Source organism: Zonotrichia albicollis, chromosome 8 (assembly GCF_047830755.1).
Source record: "Zonotrichia albicollis isolate bZonAlb1 chromosome 8, bZonAlb1.hap1, whole genome shotgun sequence".
Taxonomy (NCBI): domain Eukaryota; kingdom Metazoa; phylum Chordata; class Aves; order Passeriformes; family Passerellidae; genus Zonotrichia; species Zonotrichia albicollis.
The window spans coordinates 36,469,556-36,492,890 of NC_133826.1; the positions used below are offsets into that span (position 1 = coordinate 36,469,556).

Genomic DNA, 23,335 nt, shown 5'->3' on the forward strand with positions numbered 1-23,335 from the left:
CCAGGGAAGGGAAAAAAAGGGCATCTCTGCAGAAAACTCTGCTGGGAGATCCTTTAGCTCCTTTAAAGCAACCAAGTGTGTACCCCATCATTGACACCATCTGTGGCTACAGGAAAAGTGGAGAGAAAATGAATAATGGCACAAACAATGACCTTTCTATGTGGAAAATATGGAAAAAATAAAACAAAGAAAAAAACACTCACAACCAAACCCACAAGAAGTATCAAAGATGACTTTTATTCCAAATGATTTGCAGAAATTGGCCAGCAGTTTAATGCTTCTGAAACCACCCAGTCATCAGTCTCCTCACTGCAGCCTTGAGCTCCTGGTTCCTCAGGCTGTAGATGAGGGGATTCAGGGCTGGAGTAACCACTGAGTACAGAAGTGAAAGGGCCAGATCCAGGGATGGGGAGGACATGGAGGGGGGCTTCAAGTCAGAAAATGTGGCAGTGCTGAGGAACAGAGAGACCACGGCCAGGTGAGGGAGGCAGGTGGAAAAGGCTTTGTGCCATCCCTGCTCAGAGGGGATCCTCAGCACGGCCCTGAAGATCTGCACATAGGAGAAAACAATGAATACAAAACAACCAAGTGCTAAACAGATGGAAAACACAAGAAGTCCCAGTTCCCTGAGGTTGGAATGTGAGCAGGAGAGCTTGAGGATCTGTGGGATTTCACAGAAGAATTGGCCCAGGACATTGCCATGGCACAGGGGCAGGGAAAATGTATTGGCTGTGTGAAGCAAAGCAGTGAGAAAGGCACTGGCCCAGGCAGCTGCTGCCATGTGGGCACAAGCTCTGCTGCCCAGGAGGGTCCCGTAGTGCAGGGGTTTGCAGATGGACACGTAGCGGTCATAGCACATGACTGTAAGGAGGAAATACTCTGCTGCAATGAAAAAGACAAAAAAAAAGAGCTGTGCAGCACATCCAGTGTAGGAGATGTCCCTGGTGTCCCAGAGGGCATTGTGCATGGCTTTGGGGACAGTGGTGCAGATGCAGCCCAGGTCGCTGAGGGCCAGGTTGAGCAGGAAGAAGAACATGGGCGTGTGCAGGTGGTGGCCGCAGGCTACGGCGCTGATGATGAGGCCGTTGCCCAGGAGGGCAGCCAGGGAGATGCCCAGCAACAGGCTGAAGTGCAGGAGCTGCAGCTGCCGCGTGTCTGCCAATGCCAGCAGGAGGAAGTGCCTGATGGAGCTACTGTTGGACATTTGCTGTGGCTGGGCATGGGGATCTGTTCTTGGAGAAAGGACAGTGACAAGTCGGCAGAGGCTGCTTGGAGCCAAACCTGGGCCATTCCCTGCAGACTGTCCAACTGGGACTCACCCACCCTTGTTCCTGCTCTGGGAAAACCTTCACCCAGGTCCCTGCCTGAGCTCCAGTTGTGTATCGGGGCAACAGGGTAGCTATAGATCTAATGGTGTCAGGAACTCATGTCTTAAGAGAGGAACCCACTTGCCATTGGCAAAAAGTCTAAATATGGACCACACTGGGCAAATCCAGACCAGCTTTTTTTATTGTTAGCACATTAGTCTCAGAACATTGTTACAATGAAATTAGATGTTAACAGCTTGCTGGCCTAATGGAAAATGCCCCCGAAGGTGGGGTAGAACGGAATGACATAAAATCATCTCAGTTTAGATTTCAGCCAATCACACAAAAACAAGACATACTGACAAGCTTTCCATCTAACCTTATAAAACATACGTAATGGTAGTTAAAACAAAGACTATTTAATAAGAAACAAAGAACAGAGCTCCATTCACAGTAACCTTCTAAAGATATACATTAAATAAACTTGTTGCCATCCTAAAGCCAAATCTACAAAGTCTTATTGTTATTTGTCACATCTACTGCTTGAGAAACTTTTCTGCTTACTTGAGAAACTTTTCTGCTGTAACAGAACTTCAGGCCACATCCTGAAGCCTAAATACTCTTTTTTAACCATTTCCTAAAAACCCTCTGACTTTATAGATTCCAAGAGTTGTGCTGGCTGAGTTTGCCAGGAGCAGCCAGACCCGTCCATGGGGGCCCTCAAGGAGCCATATCTGCCCCACTGCCCTGGGTTTGTGGCCATGGGGCAGAGGGACAAGGCTGGATAGTCAGGATTTTTAAAGGGAATCACTCCTAACGCAGACAGGTTTGGTAGCATGTGCACTCCTAGTTCTATAGGACATGGATAGCAGGAGCTGTTTTAAGGAATTCTTTCTGCCCACATATAATTCCTGGCTCTCTGAGGTCAGAAATCCCCAGCATTTCTGCTGCACTCAGAGTTTGTCACTGAGAGATGTGAGAGGCAAAGGATTCCCTGTGGCTGAAGGAAGATGCAGGGCTGGAGGGGCTTGTTCCCAATTGCCCTGGCTTTGCACCTTTGGCTGCAATGAGAACACAATCACACTCCTGGGTCACCCTGGGATAAACCAGACCCTGCCCAGAGCAGAGGGATCCCTGCATGTCTCACCCTCTCTAAAGGTCTCTGGGCAAGGTCTCAGCACCCCCTTGTGCCAAGGACACTCACCGCTCCCTTGGCATACCCAGCAGCATTTCCTCAGCTGTGGAGCTCTGCCCTTCCCCGTGGGACATTCAGGGAACTCCCAGAGACTCTGGCACAGATTTGCACCCAGGAGGGCAGCTCAGAGCTGGGAAGGGACAGCAAGGAGATCCCTGGCTGTGCCCATGATGGGATCTTGGGGAGAGGGCTCAGCTCATTCCCCTTTCCCATGGACTGCTTTGCCCACAGCCCCAGAGGTTCCAGGGAAGCTTGGACACCCCATTCCCATGGAGAGCCCTGCCTGGCAGGAATGCCAAGGGCAGTGCCTGACTCAGCTGCTGCAGATGCCAGAGCCTCCCTGAGAATGGCAGATAACAGTGACAATATCAGGGCAAGGCAGAACCAAGAGAAGATGTTGTGGTGCTGTGCCTGAGAGGGCAGGGCAGAGACAGCCGGGCACTCAGGACAATGTTCCCGTGCCCAGCTGTGCCCGGCACCTCCCACACACCAACAGTACCCTCATCCTGCTCCCAGCACTGCTCTCTTCAGCCCCCTCTCCTTCCCTGAGCATCTCCCTGGGCCTGGACATTCCCTCCTGAGAGCAGCCTTGTCCCTGCGAGCGCTCACAGAGCCCATCCCAGCCTGTGTGCCCTGGCCAGGGCCCTACAGAAACCTGCCTGTGTGCAGGGCCCTGGCTGGGGCAGACTCTGTGTGCAGCTGGGCAAGGGCAGCTCAGGAGAGCCCTGCTGGGCCCTGCAAAGGTGATGCTGCTGCTGCCCAGGGCTGAGGAGTAGCTGAGGGCCTTTGGGAAGCTCCCAGCAGAGAGACTGACCACCCAAAATTACAGTTCTGGAGTCTCTGTAAATGTTCAAACATTCCTTTGATGATCCTGTGTGTCCCTTTCAACTCAGAATGTCCTGGGATTCTGGGATTACAATTCCTGTTCTTCTTCTCTTATCCCCTTGTTTTTTATAATCAAAAGAGAAAAAAAAAAAAACCCTTGCAACAGTGTTAGAAGAGTAAAGTAAAAACCAGACATTTATTGGATGCTTCCAGGTGTCCCACTGGGGATGGGGCACACCCGCACCCTTATTTACACAATTATTAAGGTTGATTAATAAAGAAAATTTAACAGGAACATCCAATAGGAGATTCACTTACCCCAGTTACACACCCCTGGCTCAATCCATTGGAGTAAGTCCAAGGCTTCTTTGCCTTCACTTTTGTTATGACTGCTCACATTCTGGTCAAAAAACACAATGTTCTTGTTGGTCCTGTTCCTGATAATAAGACTTTACAGGATACTATATGTATTTCAGGAATGCATTTAGACAATCAGCTTATTTTTCTAAAATCAAAGAAAAAACATAGGGAAAATAATAGAGTTAATAGAGGATTATAGTTATAGAAGTATATAATAGTAATAGAGTTCATTAAGAGTTTAATAAACTTAAATAAGGATTATGGATTTATAACTATGTAATAGTAATTTATAGAGCGACAAATATATGAAAAATGTATAAAATGAAAAAATCTTTTTGTCATCACCCCAACGTTCCCAACCTTCTCCAAGCAGGAAATTGAAAACATTCTCAGAAAAGCTCCTGATCTTTACATCAATCCCAGGCTTACCTTCTTTGGGAAGTGCCCTCTGGAGCTGTGCCCAGGCTGGTCTGGATCTGGGAGCAGCCCTGCCCCACCAGCCCCCCTCAGCAGCATCCCCTGCCCTGCTCAGGGTGGCTCCTTCCCCCCACAGCTTCTCCCCAGTGCTGGGAGCAGCTGCCAGGGCTGGCTGAGAGCTGTCCCTGGCAGGCAGCAGAGTCCCTGCCCCAGCACAGTGCCCGGGGCTGCAGGACCCTGCTCTGCAGGGCAGCCCTGGGCACCCCTGGCTGCTCTGCACAAGAGACAATCAGAGAATGTACTCACAGGGTCTGTAGGCATTGGGATGTTCCAGCTTGAGGAGATGGCTCCAGGAGCTATAGCTACATTGTCCTGCAGCCAGAGGTTCCTGTGCCGGGGGCTGGCAGTGATTCTGCCCCAGGCACTTCTAAGCACCTTCCCAACCCTGACTGATTGAAGCTCTCTGTGCCTCTGTGCTGTGCCCGGGGTGGCTGCAGGCAGTGCCCCAGCTCTGCTGGGCTGGCAGAAGAGCTGCTCATCAAGAGAAATGTGCTTTTGAAGCTTTGCTTGGTTACCAGGAGCTGCCTCTGTGCCAGGAGCCCAGCCCAGCTCAGCAGCACAGACACAGCACAAGGACTTTAATGAGCCTCTGGGGCTTTGTGCTCAGGCCCTGAGCATCACTCCCTGAGAGGGAGCTGAAGAAACCTCTCCAGAAGTCCAAGGCAGAATCCAACTGCAAAGTTTCTTGGACTTTTAATGGGTCCCACTGAGAGACGTGACTGACAAAGTGTCCCCAGGCCCCAGGCAGAGCAAAGAACTGGTGGCAGTGATGGCAGGTGGGGACAAAGAGAAGCCAAGTCTTGGTGCCCTGGGGCACAGCAGGGTCTGTGCCACCAAGGGCTGGGAGGAGACACCTTGTCCTGAGGCCCTGGGGCCTCCAGGCACAGCCCCAGCCAGGCTGGGCACTGTCAGCCCCTTGTCCTGCCCTCAGCATCCCCTCCTAGCCCACATCCCAGTGGCCTCAAGGATCTGCTGGAAGGAGTCCCTGGGGAGCCTTGCTAGGAATGGCCCTGGGGGCTCCTGAATGCTCCCTGCAGTGACTGCAGATGTTTCAAAGGACTTTGGGTTTGACTTTTGCCTTGGAGTCTCTGAGAGGTTTGTGCAATCATGGCCTCCAATTATCTGCTGTAATTAGTCCCTGGAGAGGCTTTGTCAGTAACCACACTCACTGGGGCTCATTAATACTTCAAGGTACTTCAGTTATTTTAGGGTACTTAGTGTTTCCCTTTTGATACAGATTCTGTGAGAAGTTTGTGCAATCATGGCCCCAGTTACCTGCTTTAATTAATCCCCTGAGAGCTTTGCACTGACACTCGTTAGGGCTCATTAATGCCTTGAGAGACTCAAGGATTTTAAGGTACTTTATGGATTTCAGAATACTTTTAGGTACTTTTAAGGTTTTTCCTTCCCACACTGAGTCTCTGAGAGGTTTTCATGCCATTCTGGCCTCCAGTTGTCTTGTCCAAGGAGTCCATGAGGAATCTGTGTTGGGTATCTTCCACCTTTCTGTTTTACAACAAAGATGGAACTGAGAGAATTTTGTAAGACTTTCTAAAAGCATCCAAACAAACATAGAACAATTAACAATTGAACAAAAACAACCACTAAGAGAAATAATAGTCCTGTTTTAGCTAGACATCATCTAACCCTTTAGTCCTCAGGATTGGAAGAATTTTTGACCCAGTCTTTGTTTTCCATTTGAAGCTTCTTGAACCCTTCCTTCAGTACCTGAATGCTCTTGTGGATTGACTCACTGTGGCTGGAAAGGTTCATGCAACACTTGCCCTCAGAGTTTGCACAGCCATGCCCATGTGCCTAGAGTAAAAACTCTATCGCTGTTCTGCAAGGTGGCATGTCTGATGGTCTCTATGTCTGAGAGCAAGCCACTCAATATGTGGGAGGTAACATTGGTTTGCTTACTTAAGAGGCACCCAAGATGGTGTTACTGTCCTAAAGCTTTAGCTGCAGCCACCCAAGGTTGTCCAAATTGAGGGTGCTACCATCTGATACCTGGATTAAAGTTTTCAAAGCCATCTCTTTGATATCATTCAATTCTTCTCTGGGGATATCTGCTGCTTGATCATCTCGTAGGCTGTGTCGTCCTTCTCCAGCTAGATGGTTGATTGTCAATTCCGCCCTTGCCTCATTAGTAGCATAGTCTGCTATTAATTGATTTAGTAAATGCTTCCATCCCCCTTCCCACAGGGTGTATTCTGTAGGTGACAACAACATGGTCATAATATATTTTAAATCCTAGTAGGTTAGGACATATGCTGTAAACATGGGCCTCATTAGGCCATTTAAACAAGGTGTTTCCTATGGTGTTTAGCTGCCCTACAGAGCTCCTTGATTTCCTCGTAAACCAATGGCTGATACCTGGGATTCTGCCCTCTTCTTTCATAACATACCAGGGCCAGGAGGAGTTTCAAGGCTATTTGTTGTCTCATTCCTTAACTGTAGGCATGGTCCAGGGTGGAGAGGATGATTGACAGTGGGGCATGTCCCAGTCGTGGGGGTGGAGTCTGAAGGTTCATTCAGGGCAGAAGAGAAGGTTGTGGTAGCAGGAAGTAGAGGACCCAAGATAGAGGGAGGATGTTTGTGCTCCCGAGCCACATTCGGACTCCTTCTGTCTTGAGTCTCCAGAGCATGATGCTCCAAGACCATGTGGCTATTGCCATCTTGGACCATCATGGAAGGTCTGAGAAAGGCAGGTTTGGGGGGTGGTCCCAAGTTAGGAGTGACCAACGGATTGAGTTTTCAACACACTGCTTGCTAGTCAAAGGTCGTGTGGAAGATGAGAAGCATGTGGGGTGCCACACTGCACGTGGGCATACATGGCCCTGGATCCAGCTAGCTGGTGAGGGGCAAAGGCCGGTGCCCCTGCGCATCTGAAGCCAGCCCCCCTCGGCGTCTTGGCCTCGGGCTGAGCTGGGTGATAGCTCGGAGCAGCGCTGTGAGAGACGAATTAGGAGGCGACCACTTGCTGGAGGTAAACTGTTGGTTTATTGCAGAAGCACCAACGAGGAGGGGAACCACCCAGAAAATGGCCCCGAACAGGGGGCGGGAGAGGGTTTTAAGGGAAAAGGGGGGAAAAAGGCAGGGAAACCCGGCTAACCAATAGTAATACATATTTGGAGGTGTGAAACATAATTGATATACCAAAGTAACCAACTGTTATGAAACATAGGAGGGGCTCCGGGGCTACAGCCAACCATAACTCCCAGAGAAAAGAAAATTCTCAAAACCTGGGAGGAGAAGGGGGTGATTGACTGGGCCCAGGGAGGAGACAACTTTCACTAATAAAGGAAACCAGGGGAGGAGCAATTACATATCGGCAACTAAGAACAGCGAGGTTACCATAGCAACCTAACTGACAGGGTAGCAGCGGCGGGAACTAACAGGGAAGGAAGAAACCATTTAACACAGAAAATGGGGGAGCAAACTGACAAACTTAAGAACACACTACAGCATCTCCCCGTTTCTTATCAAATAAAATAAAAATTTTTGACCGTCTATGCAACTCAAAAGGAAGGTGTCTGCGGCTTGTCCTGCCAATCTTCGCTTTCTTCGAGCTGGAGTTCGCTAGCCCACTTATGTTCTTGAGGCAGCTCAGTGGATCCCTCTTCATCTGAATCTCCTCCGACTTCTGAGGAGAGGTCCTCCAGCTCGAAATGTTCCTCCAGAGGGAGTGCGGCATGATTGACAGTCGTTGAGGTGGCTTTAGCTATTAGTTCTTTGATCAAACTACGGATCAGTACAATCAAAACGCAAAATACAATCAAACTCAAAACCACTTTACAAACTGATTCTAACACCGAACTGGCCCACCCGCTAAGGCTCCAACCCTTGAATATGTCCCCCAGCCAGTCTGATGTCTCTTGCCTGACCTGATGGACGAGGTCTTGGAGTTTTTTGATGGAGTGTCTGGCGTCCTCGGCCCGAGAGGACAGGTTCAGACAGCAGAGGCCCTCAAACTCCTCACAGTGATGGTGATGGAGCAGCAGTAGAAAATCTATTGCTGCTCTGTTTTGGAGCGTTGCCTTCCTTGTAATTTCCTTGTCTTTAAGGAGGTCGTATAACGCGGCTGAAGTATAATTGCCTTGTTTAACCACCCAACACTCCAGGTGGCCCAATTCACCCAGAGATTTCGCCACCGATAACCATGGCAATAAAATGGTAAAGGCGATGGATTTAGAATGAGACCAATGGGTAACTTTATCATCACAATCTTCAGTGAGATCTTTAAGATCTCTTTTGGATCTGGCCAAATCGGATGTGATGTTATTCTTTTTCCAATTGATAATTTGGGTGATGTTGGGGGTAAACAGCGTCAGCTGGCCAAATGTGCACGGCCCTCCGATCAGGCCAGAGGGGATGCCTGCCCACGCTCGGTCGCCACAAATCAAAAACACCCCCCTGGGAAGGGCGTAAGGGGTCCGCTTGGTAGTGGTGGGACCGATGATTTTTAGAACAGCGCGGCACCACTGGCTCGCTTGATATTGTTTCTTTGTCTGCCGGACCACCTCACTGCCCTTATCTATGGGGGCATAAGTATATTCGAACTGAAAGCAAATTGAAGAGTTAGCGGAACCGAGTAGGTGCAGCTCTGTGGGCTCGGAGGGCGCAGGACTCAGCCTAGCTACTCCATTTCTCCAGGCGTTTCTGGGTTCAAAACCGGGGAGGAAAGTTAGGCTCTGGGCCAAAACGGGGGAAAGAGCAGACTGGAAGGCAGAGGGGAGCTCGCCTGGGGAGAAAGGGATCCCCACAAGGCAAGACGACATCGGGTCCTCTGCTGAGCCGGTGTCGAGGCATATACTGTCCTGTCCTAATGATTGGGCCAAGGCACGCCAGACGTTGATTTTTGGCTGGGGGATGACCCACGGCTCCGCAGGTGGCAGAAGGAATCCGCAGGTCATCAGCACTGTCAACAACAAACAAGGGTTGAGAGCCAGCGTTGTCAATTCGGAGGCCATTCGGGGAGATGAAACTGAAATGAAAGGAGAGCCGTAAAAGTATGCAGGATTCACAGATATGGTTCCTCCCCAAACAACCAATTTAAGTAAAACTCACGAGGGGTAATGGTTGGAGCCGGGGGGAAAAAGGAGGAAAGGTGGTATAAAAGATCAAGGGGTGGAGGAGAAGCTGGGGGAGAGGGTTCTTCAGTAACTGGAGTGAGATCTGGAGAGAATGAGGAGGATTGATGGGATAGTTTCTTCCGCCGACGCCAACATGCTTGCCGGACCTGTGGCACTGCCTCCTTCTTGATCCCCTGCTTCGGGACGAAGGGCCTGACCCACTTAGATGGTACCCACTTGGGACCGGAGGGAGTGGACATGCAGGCATATCCCCTCCCCCAAGTTACCGGTCAAAGGGGCCCTCCGTCCGCCAGGTCTCCGGATCTTTTACAAGAACCGGTGGCTTGGTTTTAGGCTGCAGCTGCTGGTGACTGCCAAAATGTCGGACTATTGGAGGGTTTTGGCTGTCAAAAGAGCAATTCAGGAAGTTGAGTGTATACAATGCCCTTGATAGCCGGACTTGGGGGGTCTCTGCCTTCATCGCCGGTTGTTGCCGGAATAGGATTTTCTTAAGGCTCTGGTGAGCTCTTTCCACCATGGCTTGGCCTGTCAGGGAATAGGGGATGCCGGTTTTATGCACTATTCCCCATTTCTGCAGAAAGCTTCGCAGCTCCTTGGAAGCATATGCAGGGCCGTTGTCTGTTTTTAAGGTCCTAGGGATGCCCAAGATAGCGAATGCCTGGAGCAGATGCCTCTGAACATCCGCTGCCCTTTCACTTGTGTGGGCAGAAGCATAGATCGCCCCGGAGAAGGTATCCACTGAGACGTGGACATAACACAATCGAACAAAAGATGGAATGTGCGTTACATCCATCTGCCACAGCTCGCAGCTTGCCAAACCTCGGGGATTAGCCCCCGAGGCTACGGTAGGCATTTGATCTTGCTGGCATTGGGGACATGTGGCCACTATCACCTTGGCCTGCTCCTGCGTCAGATTGAATTGACAAACCAGGCCAGGGGCATTTTGATGGAGCAGTTGGTGGCTGATTTTAGCCTGACTGAACACATCTGGGAGGGGGGCCTGCGAAACAGCAGCCGCCGCTAAAGAATTGGCGCAACGGTTACCCTCCGCAATGAACCCAGGTAGATCTGTGTGTGATCTCACATGCATGACATAGAATGGATGCTCGCGGTTGGAGACTAACTCGACGAGCCTATTCAGCAATTCAAATAATCTCTTATTAGTGATCTCTTGAAGAACAGCTGACTCAGCTCGAGGCACTACACCTGCGACATACGCAGAATCCGTGACCAAATTGAAAGGTCCAGGGAATTTCTGAAATGCCCTGACGACTGCATCCAACTCAGCAACTTGTGGAGAGCCCTCTACAACAGCAACATCGGACTCCCACTGCTGAGTCTGAGGATCCTTCCAAGTCATCATTGACCTGTGGGATGCTCCAGACGCGTCAGTAAAAACTGTCACAGCATCCAGTGGCTTCTTGCTCTGAACCTTTTTCAACGAGAATTTAAACCCCGAATTGAATAATTTGTGGGACGGCCGATTTACTGTGATGCGCCCAGTGTAGCTGTCGAGTGCAAACTGAAGGTATTCATTAGTTTGCAGCAGTTCTTCAAAGATTTTTAGTTTAAATCGGCCCGATTCCAATTTAATTGGGATCTGTATGCATGAGAAATCACAGCCCGCAAGCTCTCTGATCCTCGATCTTGCTTTGAGAATCAGTTCTGCTATCAACTCCTGTGGCCGTGTCATTCTTTTGGACCTATGGTGGCTCAGAAAGACCCACTCTATAATTAAGAGCTTGTCTCCTAATCCTCGGTCCTTCAGACTAACATCCCATTGATGTATTATGCCATGAAGGTGTGGCAATTTTCCCAGTATAATAAATTTGAAAGGCAGGCCCGGATGGTATCGGTGGGCCTGCCTGGCCGAAATATCCTTTTGTATTTTCTCCAGAGCTACCTGTGCCTCTGGGGTAAGAGTCCTAGGAGAACCAAGCTCCTCTCCCCCTTTCAACAAATCGAAAAGAGGGGCTAAATCTTCGGTTGAAATGCCCAACCAGGGTCTCACCCAATTTAAAGATCCACACAGTTGATGGGCATCTGCTAGGGTCTGGACCTTTGTCCGAATTGTCAATTTTTGCGGCACAATTGTCCGCTTTGTAATTTCGAGGCCCAGGTATCTCCAAGGTGGCACCCGCTGAATTTTGTCCTGCTGGAGCTCGAACCCTGCAGCAGCCAACGCATTGGTTGTCAGGTCAAGCGCATGAGCAAGCAGACTGTGGTCGGGCGCACACACAAGGATGTCGTCCATATAATGATGGATAATGACGGCATCCCCGAGGGCTGTACGAATGGGTGATAGCAGCGAAGCGACATACCACTGGCAGATCACAGGGCTGACCTTGAGGCCCTGCGGAAGCACCCGCCAATGATAGCACTTGGCTGGGGACTCACAGTTGATGGACGGAACTGTGAATGCAAATCGCGGGGCGTCCTCTGGGTGAAGGGGAATTTGGAAAAAGCAATCTTTTATATCAATCACAGCTAATTCCCAATCTCGGGCGAGCATTGCTGGGGAGGGCATCCCTGGCTGAAGGGAACCCATGTCAATTATTAATCTATTAATTCGGCGAAGATCAGTCAGGAGCCGCCACTTATCCTTGTTAGGCTTTTTGATGACAAACACTGGGGAGTTCCAGGGTGACATGGTCTCTTCCAGGTGGCCTTTCAACAACTGCTCCTGAACGAGCTCGTTGAGTGCCTTTAGTTTTTGCTTGTTAAGTGACCACTGCTTGACCTGTACTGGTTTATCTGAAAGCCAATTCAGTTTCCAGGTCCGGCACTCCTCAGTGGCCACCACCCGAAAAACCTGGGGAGCTGTCGGGAGATCGATTTTGGCCCCCCACTGGGCTAAAAGGTCCCTTCCCCAGAGGGGCTCTGTATAATCTAAAACGAACGGGCGTATAGAGGCCAATTGCCCGTCGGGCCCCTTAATTTGCACAATGCTCTTTGATTGGTTTGCCAATTGGAGGCCCCCAACACCAGAAATCGTGCCCGCTGCGCTTTGCAGGCCCCAATGCGACGGCCATTCCCGGGAGGGAATGATCGTCACATCTGCACCCGTGTCCAAAAGACCCCTCACTAATTTCTTGTCCCCGCCCAATGAAAGTTGACATGTCAGGCGGGGCTTCTCCCTCCCTACCAACTGTGTCCAGGCCACGGTCGGAGGCGAGTCCTTCTCCGTCGGGCTCGAGCAATGGTCTTTATCTGGCACAGGAATAGCCTGAGCAATGACCTGTCCCTTAGGGAGGAAAAGCGGGGGTCGGACACAATACAGCCCTACCGCGAAGTGGTCCCGGTCGGTAGTTACCAGACCAGGGACTATGTGGATGTCTCGCGGTGTGTGCTTTGTGTCTCCGACAACAGTCCACCTGCATTGTCCCAGTTTCCTCCAGCGACCCGGGTGTCGCAAGTCGACAGACACCAGCTGCAAATTACTGCTAGGGAGGTAAATGCTCCTAGTTAGCTGCAGCCTGTAAGGGGAAACAGAGGACATGGTGTTAAGTACAGGTTTGGGCAGAATATCACAGGTAAAGTGTTTCAAATCCGATAGGTGCGTCAAATCTGGCAAGGTGTGCGGCGGTTCTCCCTCGTTTCTTCTCTCCCCGGATGATGATAAACAGCCCGCCACATTTCTATCCACGCGCAGGGAGGGACTGCGCTCCAATCCTAGTTTTTTTTCTTTTCATTCTCCTCCTTTTCCCGCTTCCGCCTCCATTCCATGTAGTCTTGCCGCATAGGGCACTGTGGCATCCAATGTCCCACTTTACCACAGAGATGACAGGGATGGGTTGCCGATGTTCTCTTGCCCGCCCCAGGTGTTGGAGGGCCGGCAACGGGGGCAGCTTCTCCCTCTATGCAGTCCTGCACGGGGCATTCAGTAAAAGCCACGGAAGCCCTCTTAGACCGTGATGACAGGGAGACCTGACGCACCACGACATCTATCATGGCCTCTACTGTGGGTCTAGGACTACGAGGGAGAGTTTTTATAGCTTTGCGGCATTCAGCGTTTGCATTGCTATATGCCATTCTCTGGAGCATCATTTCCCTGTCATCATCCCCGAGCACCTGTGCTTCCACATATCTGTAGAGGCGCTCCATAAATTCCATGTATGGTTCATGCTCTCCTTGCAAAACCTCATCATCCTCCCATTGGAAAGTAACTACTTCCAGCTTGAAGAAAGCTCGTTCAGCTGCTCGGGCCGTCTCCATCAGCTGGGAGGGGAATAAAGCTCTGGCTTGTTTTGCCCCTTCTGCCCACTGCCTTTCACCCAAAAGATGATCAAGGGAAATTATCAAACCATCTGCATCATGGGACAGGGCCGAATTACCCCAAAGACTCGGGAGTACCTCTGATATTTCCCTCCCCCATTCCCTCACCCAGACTCTGAATTCCATAGGCCTTATAAGGCTGGAGAAGAGTGCCCTCAGATCTGCCGGAACTAAATCTCCCTGGGAAAGGGTATTATGTAGCAAACCCCGGAAGTATTCTGACCTTCGGGAGTAGTCTTTCTGTGCCTTGCACAGCTCTTTAATTCGTGCCTCCGCTAAGGGCACCCACCGAGCCTGAATTGTTCCCTCTCCCCCCAGGTTATAGGTAACCGGGGCCGCTTCTAGTAAAGGCATTTGCTGTGGCTTGTGGCCAGGCACTGCCCCCCCGCCCTCCGTAGGCACTGCCCCCCCCCCCCTCCGAAGACACCCCGTGGGAATGGGGGGGGAGGGAGTTGGAACCGAAAGTGGAGGATGTTGAGGCGGGGTTTGGCGATGACGTAAGGGGAGGGAGTGTGCAAGGCCATCCACCCCGCTCCCCCCCCGTGCAGCGTTCGGAGGCGGAGGGGAAAGCGAAAGTGAAGCGGGGGAGGAGGGAACGGGAGGCTGAACCGGGGGAGAAGTTTGAGGGGGAGCTGAAGGTTGGGCGTCAAGAACTGAAGGTCTCTCAGAGTACGGAGGAGCGAGCGGGACGGGGGGAGGATACGAGGGAGGGGGGATTGGGCAAGGGCTGTGTTCAGGGTAAAGGAAAGGGTTGCCGCTTGGGAGAAAAGGGGTAGTAGAAGAAGAAGAAGCTCTGTCGCCATCTTGGACGGTGCTAAAACGAACAGACTTAGGGGTTACAACCGGGGACTTGGGAACTGGGGTAGAGGGTAAGGTTGTAGGAGGAACTTGGCCAGGGCTCCTCGAACGCGGAGGCTGAGCCGGTCGAGAGGGAGCAGGGACAGCATGGAAACCCTGCTTTTTGTTGGCCTTCAAAATCCCTCTAGAGGGCTCATGCCTATGGGGAGAGGGAGAGGGTTAGGGGGTAAGGGAAGCCGAATGGGGGGATCGGGGACAAGCAGGGCTTTTCTTAAGTTCCCCGGACGAAGAGAGTGTTTTGAGCACTCTGTTCGCCCAAAATGCCACAGTTGCTAATTTTGTCTCCCCAGAATCAACTGCTTGTTCCAATTTTGCCAAAACGGCAGTCCAAAGGTGTGGCTGTTTTGCAAGTTCTGGGGAAATTTCAGGGAACTTAGAAAAGATCCACTTAGTTAAGAATTTTAATTCTTGCTTGGGGGCCTTCTGGCCACCTCCAAGCAGTAATCCCTTTATAATATAATAAACCTCCTTCTGGGATTTTCCCAAACTAGCACCCATAAGTGCCTTTATAGTACAGGAACTGCCAATACTATAAAGGGGGGAAAATTCCTCTGATGGTACAACCCCCCGCCTGAAAACAACAGAAAGCCACTTTCCACCAGCTCCTGCCCCCCCCCCCTTACTGTCCCCAAGTCTGGGGCTTCAGTAAAAGGAAAAAAAATTCAAGGAAAGAGGGTGGGAGGGTGGGTCCCCAAAGCAGGGCATGCACCCCCAGGGAAATTTTAAAAGGGCAAGGGGGAAAGTCGGAAAGGTCCCCAAAGCAGGGCCCGACCTTACCTAATCCGGTGGCAGCAGCAAACGATGAATCAGGAGGGGTATTTTCGTCTCCGGAACCGTCCTCTCTGGGTGCGAGGGTTCCCGATTCCTATCCTACAGGGAGTGCAGCTCCTACAACGGAGCCTGCCCCCCCCGAGGTAGTGCAGCGCCCACTGGAAACTAAAAATTCCATTTCCGAGGGGTCTGTTTTGATTATTTCAGGCCCCAACGTTGGTCCGCCACACTGCGCGGGGGCGTGAACGGCCCTGGAATCCGGCTATCTGGTGAGGGGCGAAGGCCAGGGCCCCTGCGCATCAGAAAACAGCCCCCCTCGGCGGCTTTGGCCTCGGGCTGAGCTGGCTGATAGCTCGGAGTAGCGCGGTGAGAGACGAATTAGGAGGCGACCACTTGCTGGGGGTAAACTGTCGGTTTATTACAGAAGAACCAACAAGGAGGGGAAAACACCCAGCAAATGGCCCCGAACAAGGGGCAGGAGAGGGTTTTAAGGGAAAAGGGGGGAAGAAGGCAGGGAAACCCGGCTATCCAATAGAAATACATATTTGGAGGTACGAAACATAACTGATATACTAAAGTAACCAACTGTTATAAATCATAGGAGGGGCTCCGGGGCTACAGCCAACCATACCTCCCAGAGAAAAGAAAATTCTCGAAACCTGGGAGGAGAAAAAGAGTGATTGACTGACCCCAAGGAGGAAACAACTTTCACTTTATAAGAGAAACCAAGGGAGGAGCAGTTTCATTTCCATAGCAACATAACTGGCAGGGTAGCAGCAGGAAGTAATACAGAAAATGGGGGGAACAAACTAACGAACTTAAGAACACACCACAGCAAATCCCTTCCCACAGTCAGGGCAGCGGAAGGGCCTCTCCTCTGTGTGAATCCGCTCATGCAGACGGAGATTTGAGCTGGTCTGAAACCTCTTCCCACAGGTGGGGCACTGGTAGGGCCTCTCCCCAGTGTGGATGCGCTGGTGGATGATGAGGTGGGAGTTTTGCTTGAAGCCCTTCCCACACTCAGGGCAGCAAAAAGGCCTCTCCCCAGTGTGAATGAGCTGGTGTCTGAGGAGATCAGAGCTTGTCTGAAAGCTCTTCTGGCACTCGGGACACTCATAGGGCCTCTCCCCAGTGTGGATGCGTTGGTGGGTCACAGGGATGGACCTGTAGCTGAAGCCCTTCCCACACTCCCCACACTCGTAGGGGCATTCCCCAGTGTGGATCATCTGGTGGCAGATCAGGGTGCTGTGCTGCCTGAAGCTCTTCCCACACTCTGAGCACTTGTAGCGCTTCTCCCCATCATGAAGCTGCTCATGAACCACCAGCTCTGAGCTCTGGCTGAAGCTTTCTCCACCTTCCTGACTCAGGGTGGGTCTTTCCTCCTCAGCGCCCCTTGGGCTGGGTTTGGAGCCCCTCTTCCTGTGGAATCTCCGGGAATTATCCTCCCCATTGAATTCCTGTGTCATGGAGCTGCTCAAAATGGTCTCTTCCTCCAGGTTCTGCCGTGGGGATTTGCCCTCCCTGGTCTCCATCCTCAGCTCCTTCCCTGGGGGAGGAAGGACAAGGAGAGGATGGGATTTGCCTCCATGCCAGAGGGAAGGGAAAGGAGATCCCCCCCAGTGCATCTCCGGTAGGATGGTGTTGGCAGCAGGGTTGTCCTGCAGCTGGGGGCCGTCCTAGGCTGGGAGATGGAGCAGAAGAGAGGGGGAAAGGGGCACTGACTTCCTCCTCACCTGCCTGGGTGTCCTGGGGCATCTTCCTCTTCCTCGCAGTCTCTCCCTCCACCTGGCTAAGTTTTAGGAATGGGAAAACCTGTTTTGGGAGGAAAACAAGGAATGAGCACACTAAATTTTGCACCGTATTGAAGGCAAACTTGGGGGAGAGTCTAAGTCAGAATTCCAATTCAAAAACAAAATTAGGATCAAGGCAATGATACAGAAAAACTGCCTTAAACTCACATAGTCAGGATATAACCTGACACCCTGTTGGTCAGGGTGGTGGCAGCAGTCCCATTAAATGGTGGCTGCAGTCCTGTTGGAGTGATGAATGTGATTCTGTCCAAGAAGTGATGCTGTAGAAAGGTCGGGTCTTCCTCCGAAGGTCCAGTGGTGGTTATGGAGCTCCTTTCCTCTGGGAATCCAGTAGGCAAGCTGCTCCTTGTTGTAGCAAGGCTCAGCTTATATCCAGGTAGGAATGCTTGGATCCTCCCCCTGGGTGGAGCATCCCACAATGGGATGATGGAATTTTATCAGTCCTGCAGAGACACTCAATGGCCCATTCACAGAAGATATCTCCCCTGGAGGGCGTTATCAGGGCTGAGTCATGGAAGAGATAAAGAACCCTGCCCCACCTGTTTATAGCAGTTGGTGAAGATGGTGATTGGAAACATGCATTTGGTTACATCTTGCATGGCAACCTGAAACAGTGGGGTAATCCCTGCTCCGGGGGTGAACACCACCCCCCTTACCCAAACTAGATCAGGTGTAAAACCCCCACCCTGGGAAGGTCACACACACACAGGAGATAATGTCACACTTACCCTGCTCCAGGTGAGGTCTCTGTCCCTGTCACTCTCTTTCACAGGCTGGGGGCTTTGCCGAATATTAGAGTAATTTTTCTCTTTGTCCCTGTCACCTTTGTGACAGCTACACAGAGCTTCCCCTTCCTTTTCATAATCCGTATTGGGCCTAATTTCGACTTTTCTTTCATCAGAATGTGCCGGCAGCTGAGCTGGAGCTGTGCAGGACCAATGGAATTTGGATTTGCCACAAAATAGCTTCTATTGTAAATTTATAAAATTTTGGGATTTGTTTGCCTTTTCATCCCAAGTGACTAGTGGGAAAAGCAAATTCAAGGCATTTTATCTAAGATTGATTTTGATTTCTGACAAGAAACAACAGTACTTTGTCCAGTGCCCAGGGTTGATTGAGGAGCCTCTGTGTCTCTCACCCTGGGGTGTGCTTCGGGAGGTTTTACCCCATCCCAGACCATTCCCTAGGAGGTTTGTCCCTGTCCCTGTCACCCCAGGCCATTTCTCCAGAGGGTCTCCATTTTTCTCACCCCAGGGAATGCCTGGGGGGGTCTCCGTCCCTCTCACCCCTGTGCCAGGGGGTGCTCGGGGCAGTCTCTGTCCCTCTCAGCCCAGGGGATGCTCGGGGGTCTCTGTCCCCTCACCCTGGGGGATGCTCGGGGGCTCTCCATCCCTCTGGCCTCAGGCAATGCCTGTGCAGGGCTGGGGACCAGGGGCTCTGTGTCCCTCTCACCGCTGAGGGTGCTCGGGGCTGGGGGGGCTCTCCCACCTTCTCACACCTGGGGAGGCCGGGGGGGGTCTCTGTCCCTCTCAGCCCTGCTGTGACCCCACCCAAACATCATCGGGGTCAGAGGGACAGAGACACCCCCAAAGCCCCAGAAGGGCTGAACTTGTGGATGGAAATGCCCAGCTGCCTTTTCTTCTGGTGCCTCCTCCTCTCCTCAGCTGAGGATGTCAAACTCCCCAGGAGCAGGAAAATCCCCATTCCCTGTTTCCTTGTAGCTGCAGCCTGGAACATCCACTCAGAGTGAAGAATTTTCTGATAGCTCTGCTGAATGACAATGGCAAGAGGTTTGTGAGAATGGGAAGAAATTGTGTTTTGATAGTAAATAAAATGTGCAAAATTATTTCCTTCTGACATATTCCTTTTCAGTCAGTTCTGGTCTGTTTTCAGAGTGCCACTTTCTCATCTGATTTTGTTTGTGCCCTCCTTTCTCTCCTGCCTCTCTTCCTCTGCTCTGTTTCTCTCTCAGTGTCTCCCTTGACCCAGGGCAGCTCCCACCAAAGACATTGCCCTGATTTAATTCCCAATCCAGGACCTACAACAACCATGGGTGAAGATATAAAGACTGGCAGTGAAATGTCACTGTAGGATCTTGCTCCACTTGGCTTTTGGCTCCTTCTTGAGAGCTTTTCCTTCCAGGGCAGGAACATCTTTTGCTGGCAGGGAACTGGAATTCCAGCCCCTGGGAGTGTGTGCCGTGGATCCCAGAGGGGCATTCCCGAGGCTTCCAGGACACAGGGAATGGGGATTTTCCTGTTTCTGGTGAGTTTGACATCCTTGCCAAAGGAGAGGAGGAGGCACTAGAAGAAAAGGGCAGCTGGGCTTCATCTTCCCACTTGAATTAGGTGGGGGGGGAATCTCTCCTCCTGTCTGTAGCTGCTTCAACAGGGATGTGACAGCTGATCCCAGAGCCCCAGGGGTCAAAGTCAGGGCTGCCCTCAGGGAATGCTCACCTCCTATTGAGGTGGGAGTGTGGGAGCACCTGGATCTTGGAGCACCCAGCTGCCCCCCATGTGTGGAGGTGCCTGAGGAGGGCTGGGATGATGCCAGTGACATCCTGCAGTGACATCCCCCCTGTCCTGTTCTGGGTGAGCTCAGTCCCAAACCTGGCCCTGATTCTGGTCTCAATCTCACTTCATGTTTAGACATACTCACAGTTTTGTATTTAATCTCATCCCACTCCCAGACTCGTCTAGCCCCAGACCCAATCCCAACCCCAGCCCAAAACCAATCCCATGTCTAGCCTTAACCCCAATCCCAGCTCTAATCCAAATCTCAGACCCAACTCCAAGCCCAGACCCAATTCCAGCCCCTTCCTAAATCCTCAGCCCCAAACAAAATCCCAGGTTCAGCCCTTCTGGGGCTTTGGGGGTGTCTCTGTCCCTCTGACCCCGATGATGTTTGGGTGGGGTCACAGCAGGGCTGAGAGGGACAGAGACCTCCCCGGCCTCCCCAGGTGTGAGAAGGTGGGAGAGCCCCCCCAGCCCCGAGCACCCTCAGTGGTGAGAGGGACACAGAGCCCCTGGTCCCCAGCCCTGCACAGGCATTGCCTGAGGCCAGAGGGATGGAGACCCCCCGAGCATCCCCCAGGGTGAGGGGACAGAGACTCCCGAGCACCCCCTGGCACAGGGGTGAGAGGGAGGGAGACCCCCCAGGCATTCTCTGGGGTGAGAATGATGGAGACCCCCTGGAGAATGGCCTGGGGTGACAGGGACAGGGACAATCGCAAGAAATTCCTCCTGAGCATCCCCCAGGGTAAGAGGCACAGAGACCCCTTGAGCATCCCCAGGGCACTGGACAAAAAAAACTAGGCAGAAATCAAACTTAATCCTACATAAAATACTTTGATGAATATTTGATTTTCCCGAGAGTCACATGTGATGGAAATGCAAACAAATCCCAAACAGGAATTAACTGACAATAGAAGAAATTCTGTGGCAATTCTACGTTTCATTGGTTCCTGCACAGCTCCAGCTCAGCTGCTGTCAGGTTCCAATAAAAGAAAAGCGGAAATTAGGCCCAATACAGATTATTAAAAGGAAGGGGAAACTCTGTGTAGCTATCACAATGGTGACAGGGATGTAGAGGAATAATGATTCTCACATTTGGCAAAGAACGCAAGCCTGTGAATTCCAGAGTTATTTGTGAATTTAGCTACTTGAGCTGGGCTTTTTGTGGGATTTATAGCAGCCTTGTGTTCCTCACCATGGGGTGAATGAACCTTGTCAGTCTCACTGGCATCATTTCCTCCCTTTCCTCCAGTGATTTTAACAAACTTTTCAAGGAAGGACAACAAAATATTTTCTTTTTCACTGGCCACCTACAACAGCCAATTTCCTCATCAGTTCTCCCATAAGTTGTTCAGAGGAAGCTGTGTCCAAGTTTCCAAGAGTTCCTCCAGAGAGAACCACAACCTCCTCCTTGGAGGGAACCATCCTGTTGTCAAAGGCACTTGGGGTCAGACAACAGTGCCCTGAACCCACTATGGAAAAATAATGTCGCAATCTGGTTAAGAAAATTGTTGGAGAGATTCCTCTGCCACAATTAAGATGCTAAAAAGACCAAATCCAAGGTGGATTTTATTGAACAGTAAATGTGAGGTAGAGAGAGAGATGGAAAGAAAGAGAAAAGGGGGAGAGTAAGGGAGTGAGAGGGACAGAGACCTCCCCTGGAGCAGGGCAAGTGTGACATTGTCCCCTGTGTGTGTGGCCTTCCTGGGGTGGGGGTTTTACACCTGAGCCAGTTTGGGTAAGGGGGGTGGTGTTCACCCCCTGAGCAGGGATTACCCCACTGTTTCAGGTTGTCATGCAAGATGTAACCAAATGCATGTTTTCAATCCCAAACTTCATCAACTGCTATAAACAGGTGGGGCAGGGTTCTTTATCTCTTCCATGACTCAGCCCTGATAACGCCCTCCAGGGGAGATATCTTCTGTGAATGGGCCATTGAGTGTCTCTGCAGGACTGATAAAATTCCATCATCCCATTGTGGGATGCTCCGCCCAGGGGGAGGAACCAAGCATTCCTACCTGGATATAAGCTGAGCCTTGCTACAACCAGGAGCAGCTTGCCTACTGGATTCCCAGAGGACAAGAGCTCCATAACCTCCACTGGACCTTCAGAGGAAGACCAGACCCTTCTACAGGATCACAGCTTTGACAGAATCACATTCATCACTCCAACAGGACTGCAGCCACCATTTAATGGGACTGCTGCCACCACCCTGACCAACAGGGTGTCAGGTTATATCCTGACTATGTGAGTTTAAGGCAGTGTTTCTGTATCATTGCCCTGATCCTAATTTTGTTTTTGAATTGGAATTCTGACTTAGACTCTCCCCCAAGTTTGCCTTCAATCCGGTGCAAAATTTAGTGTGCTCATTTCTTGTTTTCCTCCCAAAACAGAATTTCCCGTTCCTAAAACTTAGCCAGGTGGAGGGAGAGACTACGAGGAAGAGGAAGATGCCCCAGGACACCCAGGCAGGTGAGGAGGAAGTCAGTGCCCCTTTCCCCCTCTGTTCTGCTCCGTCTCCCAGCCTAGCACAGCCCCCGGCTGCAGGACAACCCTGCTGCCAACACCATCCTACCGGGGATTCACTGGGGGGATCTCCTTCCCCTTCTTTGTGGCACGGAGGCAAATCCCATCCTCTCCTTGTCTTTCCTCCCCCAGAGAAGAAGCTGAGGATTGGGACCAGGGAGGACAAATCCCCACAGCAGAACCTCAAGGAAGAGGCCGTTATGAGTGACTCCAGGGCACAGGAATCCAACAGGGAGGAAAATCCCCACAGATTTCATAGGAAGAGGGGCTCCAAACCCAGTCTGGGGTGCTCTGAGGAGGAAAGACCCACCCTGAGCCAGGAAGGTGGACAGAGCTTCAGCCAAAGCTCAGAGCTGGTGGTCCATGAGCAGCTTCATGATGGAGAGAAGCGCTACAAGTGCTTGCAGTGTGGGAAGAACTTCAGACAGAGCAGCACCCTGATCCGCCACCAAAGCATCCACACTGGGGAATGGCCCTACGAGTGTGGGGAGTGTGGGAAGGGCTGCAGCTGCAGGTCAGAACTCATCAGGCACCAACGCATCCACACTGGGGAGAGGCCCTACGAGTGTCCCCAGTGTCAGAAGAGGTTTCGGACCAGCTCCAATCTCCTCCAGCACCAGCAGTTTCACACAGAGGAGAGGCCCTTCCGCTGCCCTGAGTGTGGGAAGGGCTTCAAGCAAAACTCCAACCTCATCAGGCACCGGCGCACCCACACTGGGGAGAGGCCCTACGAGTGCCCAACCTGTGGGAAGAGGTTTCACACCAGCTCCAATCTCCTCCTGCATGAGCGGATTCACATGGATGAGCAGCCCTTCCGCTGCCCTGAGTGCGGGAAGGGCTTCAAGCACAACTCCACTCTCATCAGGCACCGGCGCATCCACACTGGGGAGAGGCCCTACGAGTGTCCCCAGTGTGGGAAGAGCTTCACCCAGAGCTCTCACTTGACCAGTCACCAACGGAGGCACTAGAAAAGGGAAGGCCTCCAATGCCCCAAGTGCAGGAGGATTTTGTGCACTGCCCCAACTCTAATCATTGGAGTATCCATGTTGGGAAGAGCCCTGATGATCCATGTTCCCATGATCCATGCTGGGAAGACACCTTTACCTTTTCCTGTCCCTGCCAATGACATGATGTGGGATGGAAAAACAGGAAGGTCTGGCCATGGCCCTGTCATTACATTCACTCCCACATCAGGTCATTCCCAGGGGCAGGAAATGGACTCTCTCTCTCCCTGAGGAGAAGGATGAAATTTCCAGGAAGGGGAAATTGTGGCCAGGAAGACCCAGAAAATTGTGTTGTAGTTTTTCCTGTAAACAGTCCC

General features: G+C 51.5%; 1 protein-coding gene and 1 pseudogene across 1 annotated transcript in view; one reads left to right on the forward strand and one right to left on the reverse strand.

Moving 5' to 3' along the window:
* Nucleotides 1–22,982, forward strand: part of LOC141729934 (uncharacterized) — a 32,623-nt gene extending 9,641 nt beyond the window's left edge. Inside the window, 1 exon segment of the mRNA XM_074546593.1 lies at nucleotides 22,339–22,982. Within this exon segment, the coding sequence (XP_074402694.1) occupies nucleotides 22,339–22,982 (644 nt within the window).
* On the reverse strand, nucleotides 272–1,290 carry LOC141729781 (olfactory receptor 14J1-like; annotated as a pseudogene).
* Nucleotides 22,983–23,335: the final 353 nt, after the last annotated feature.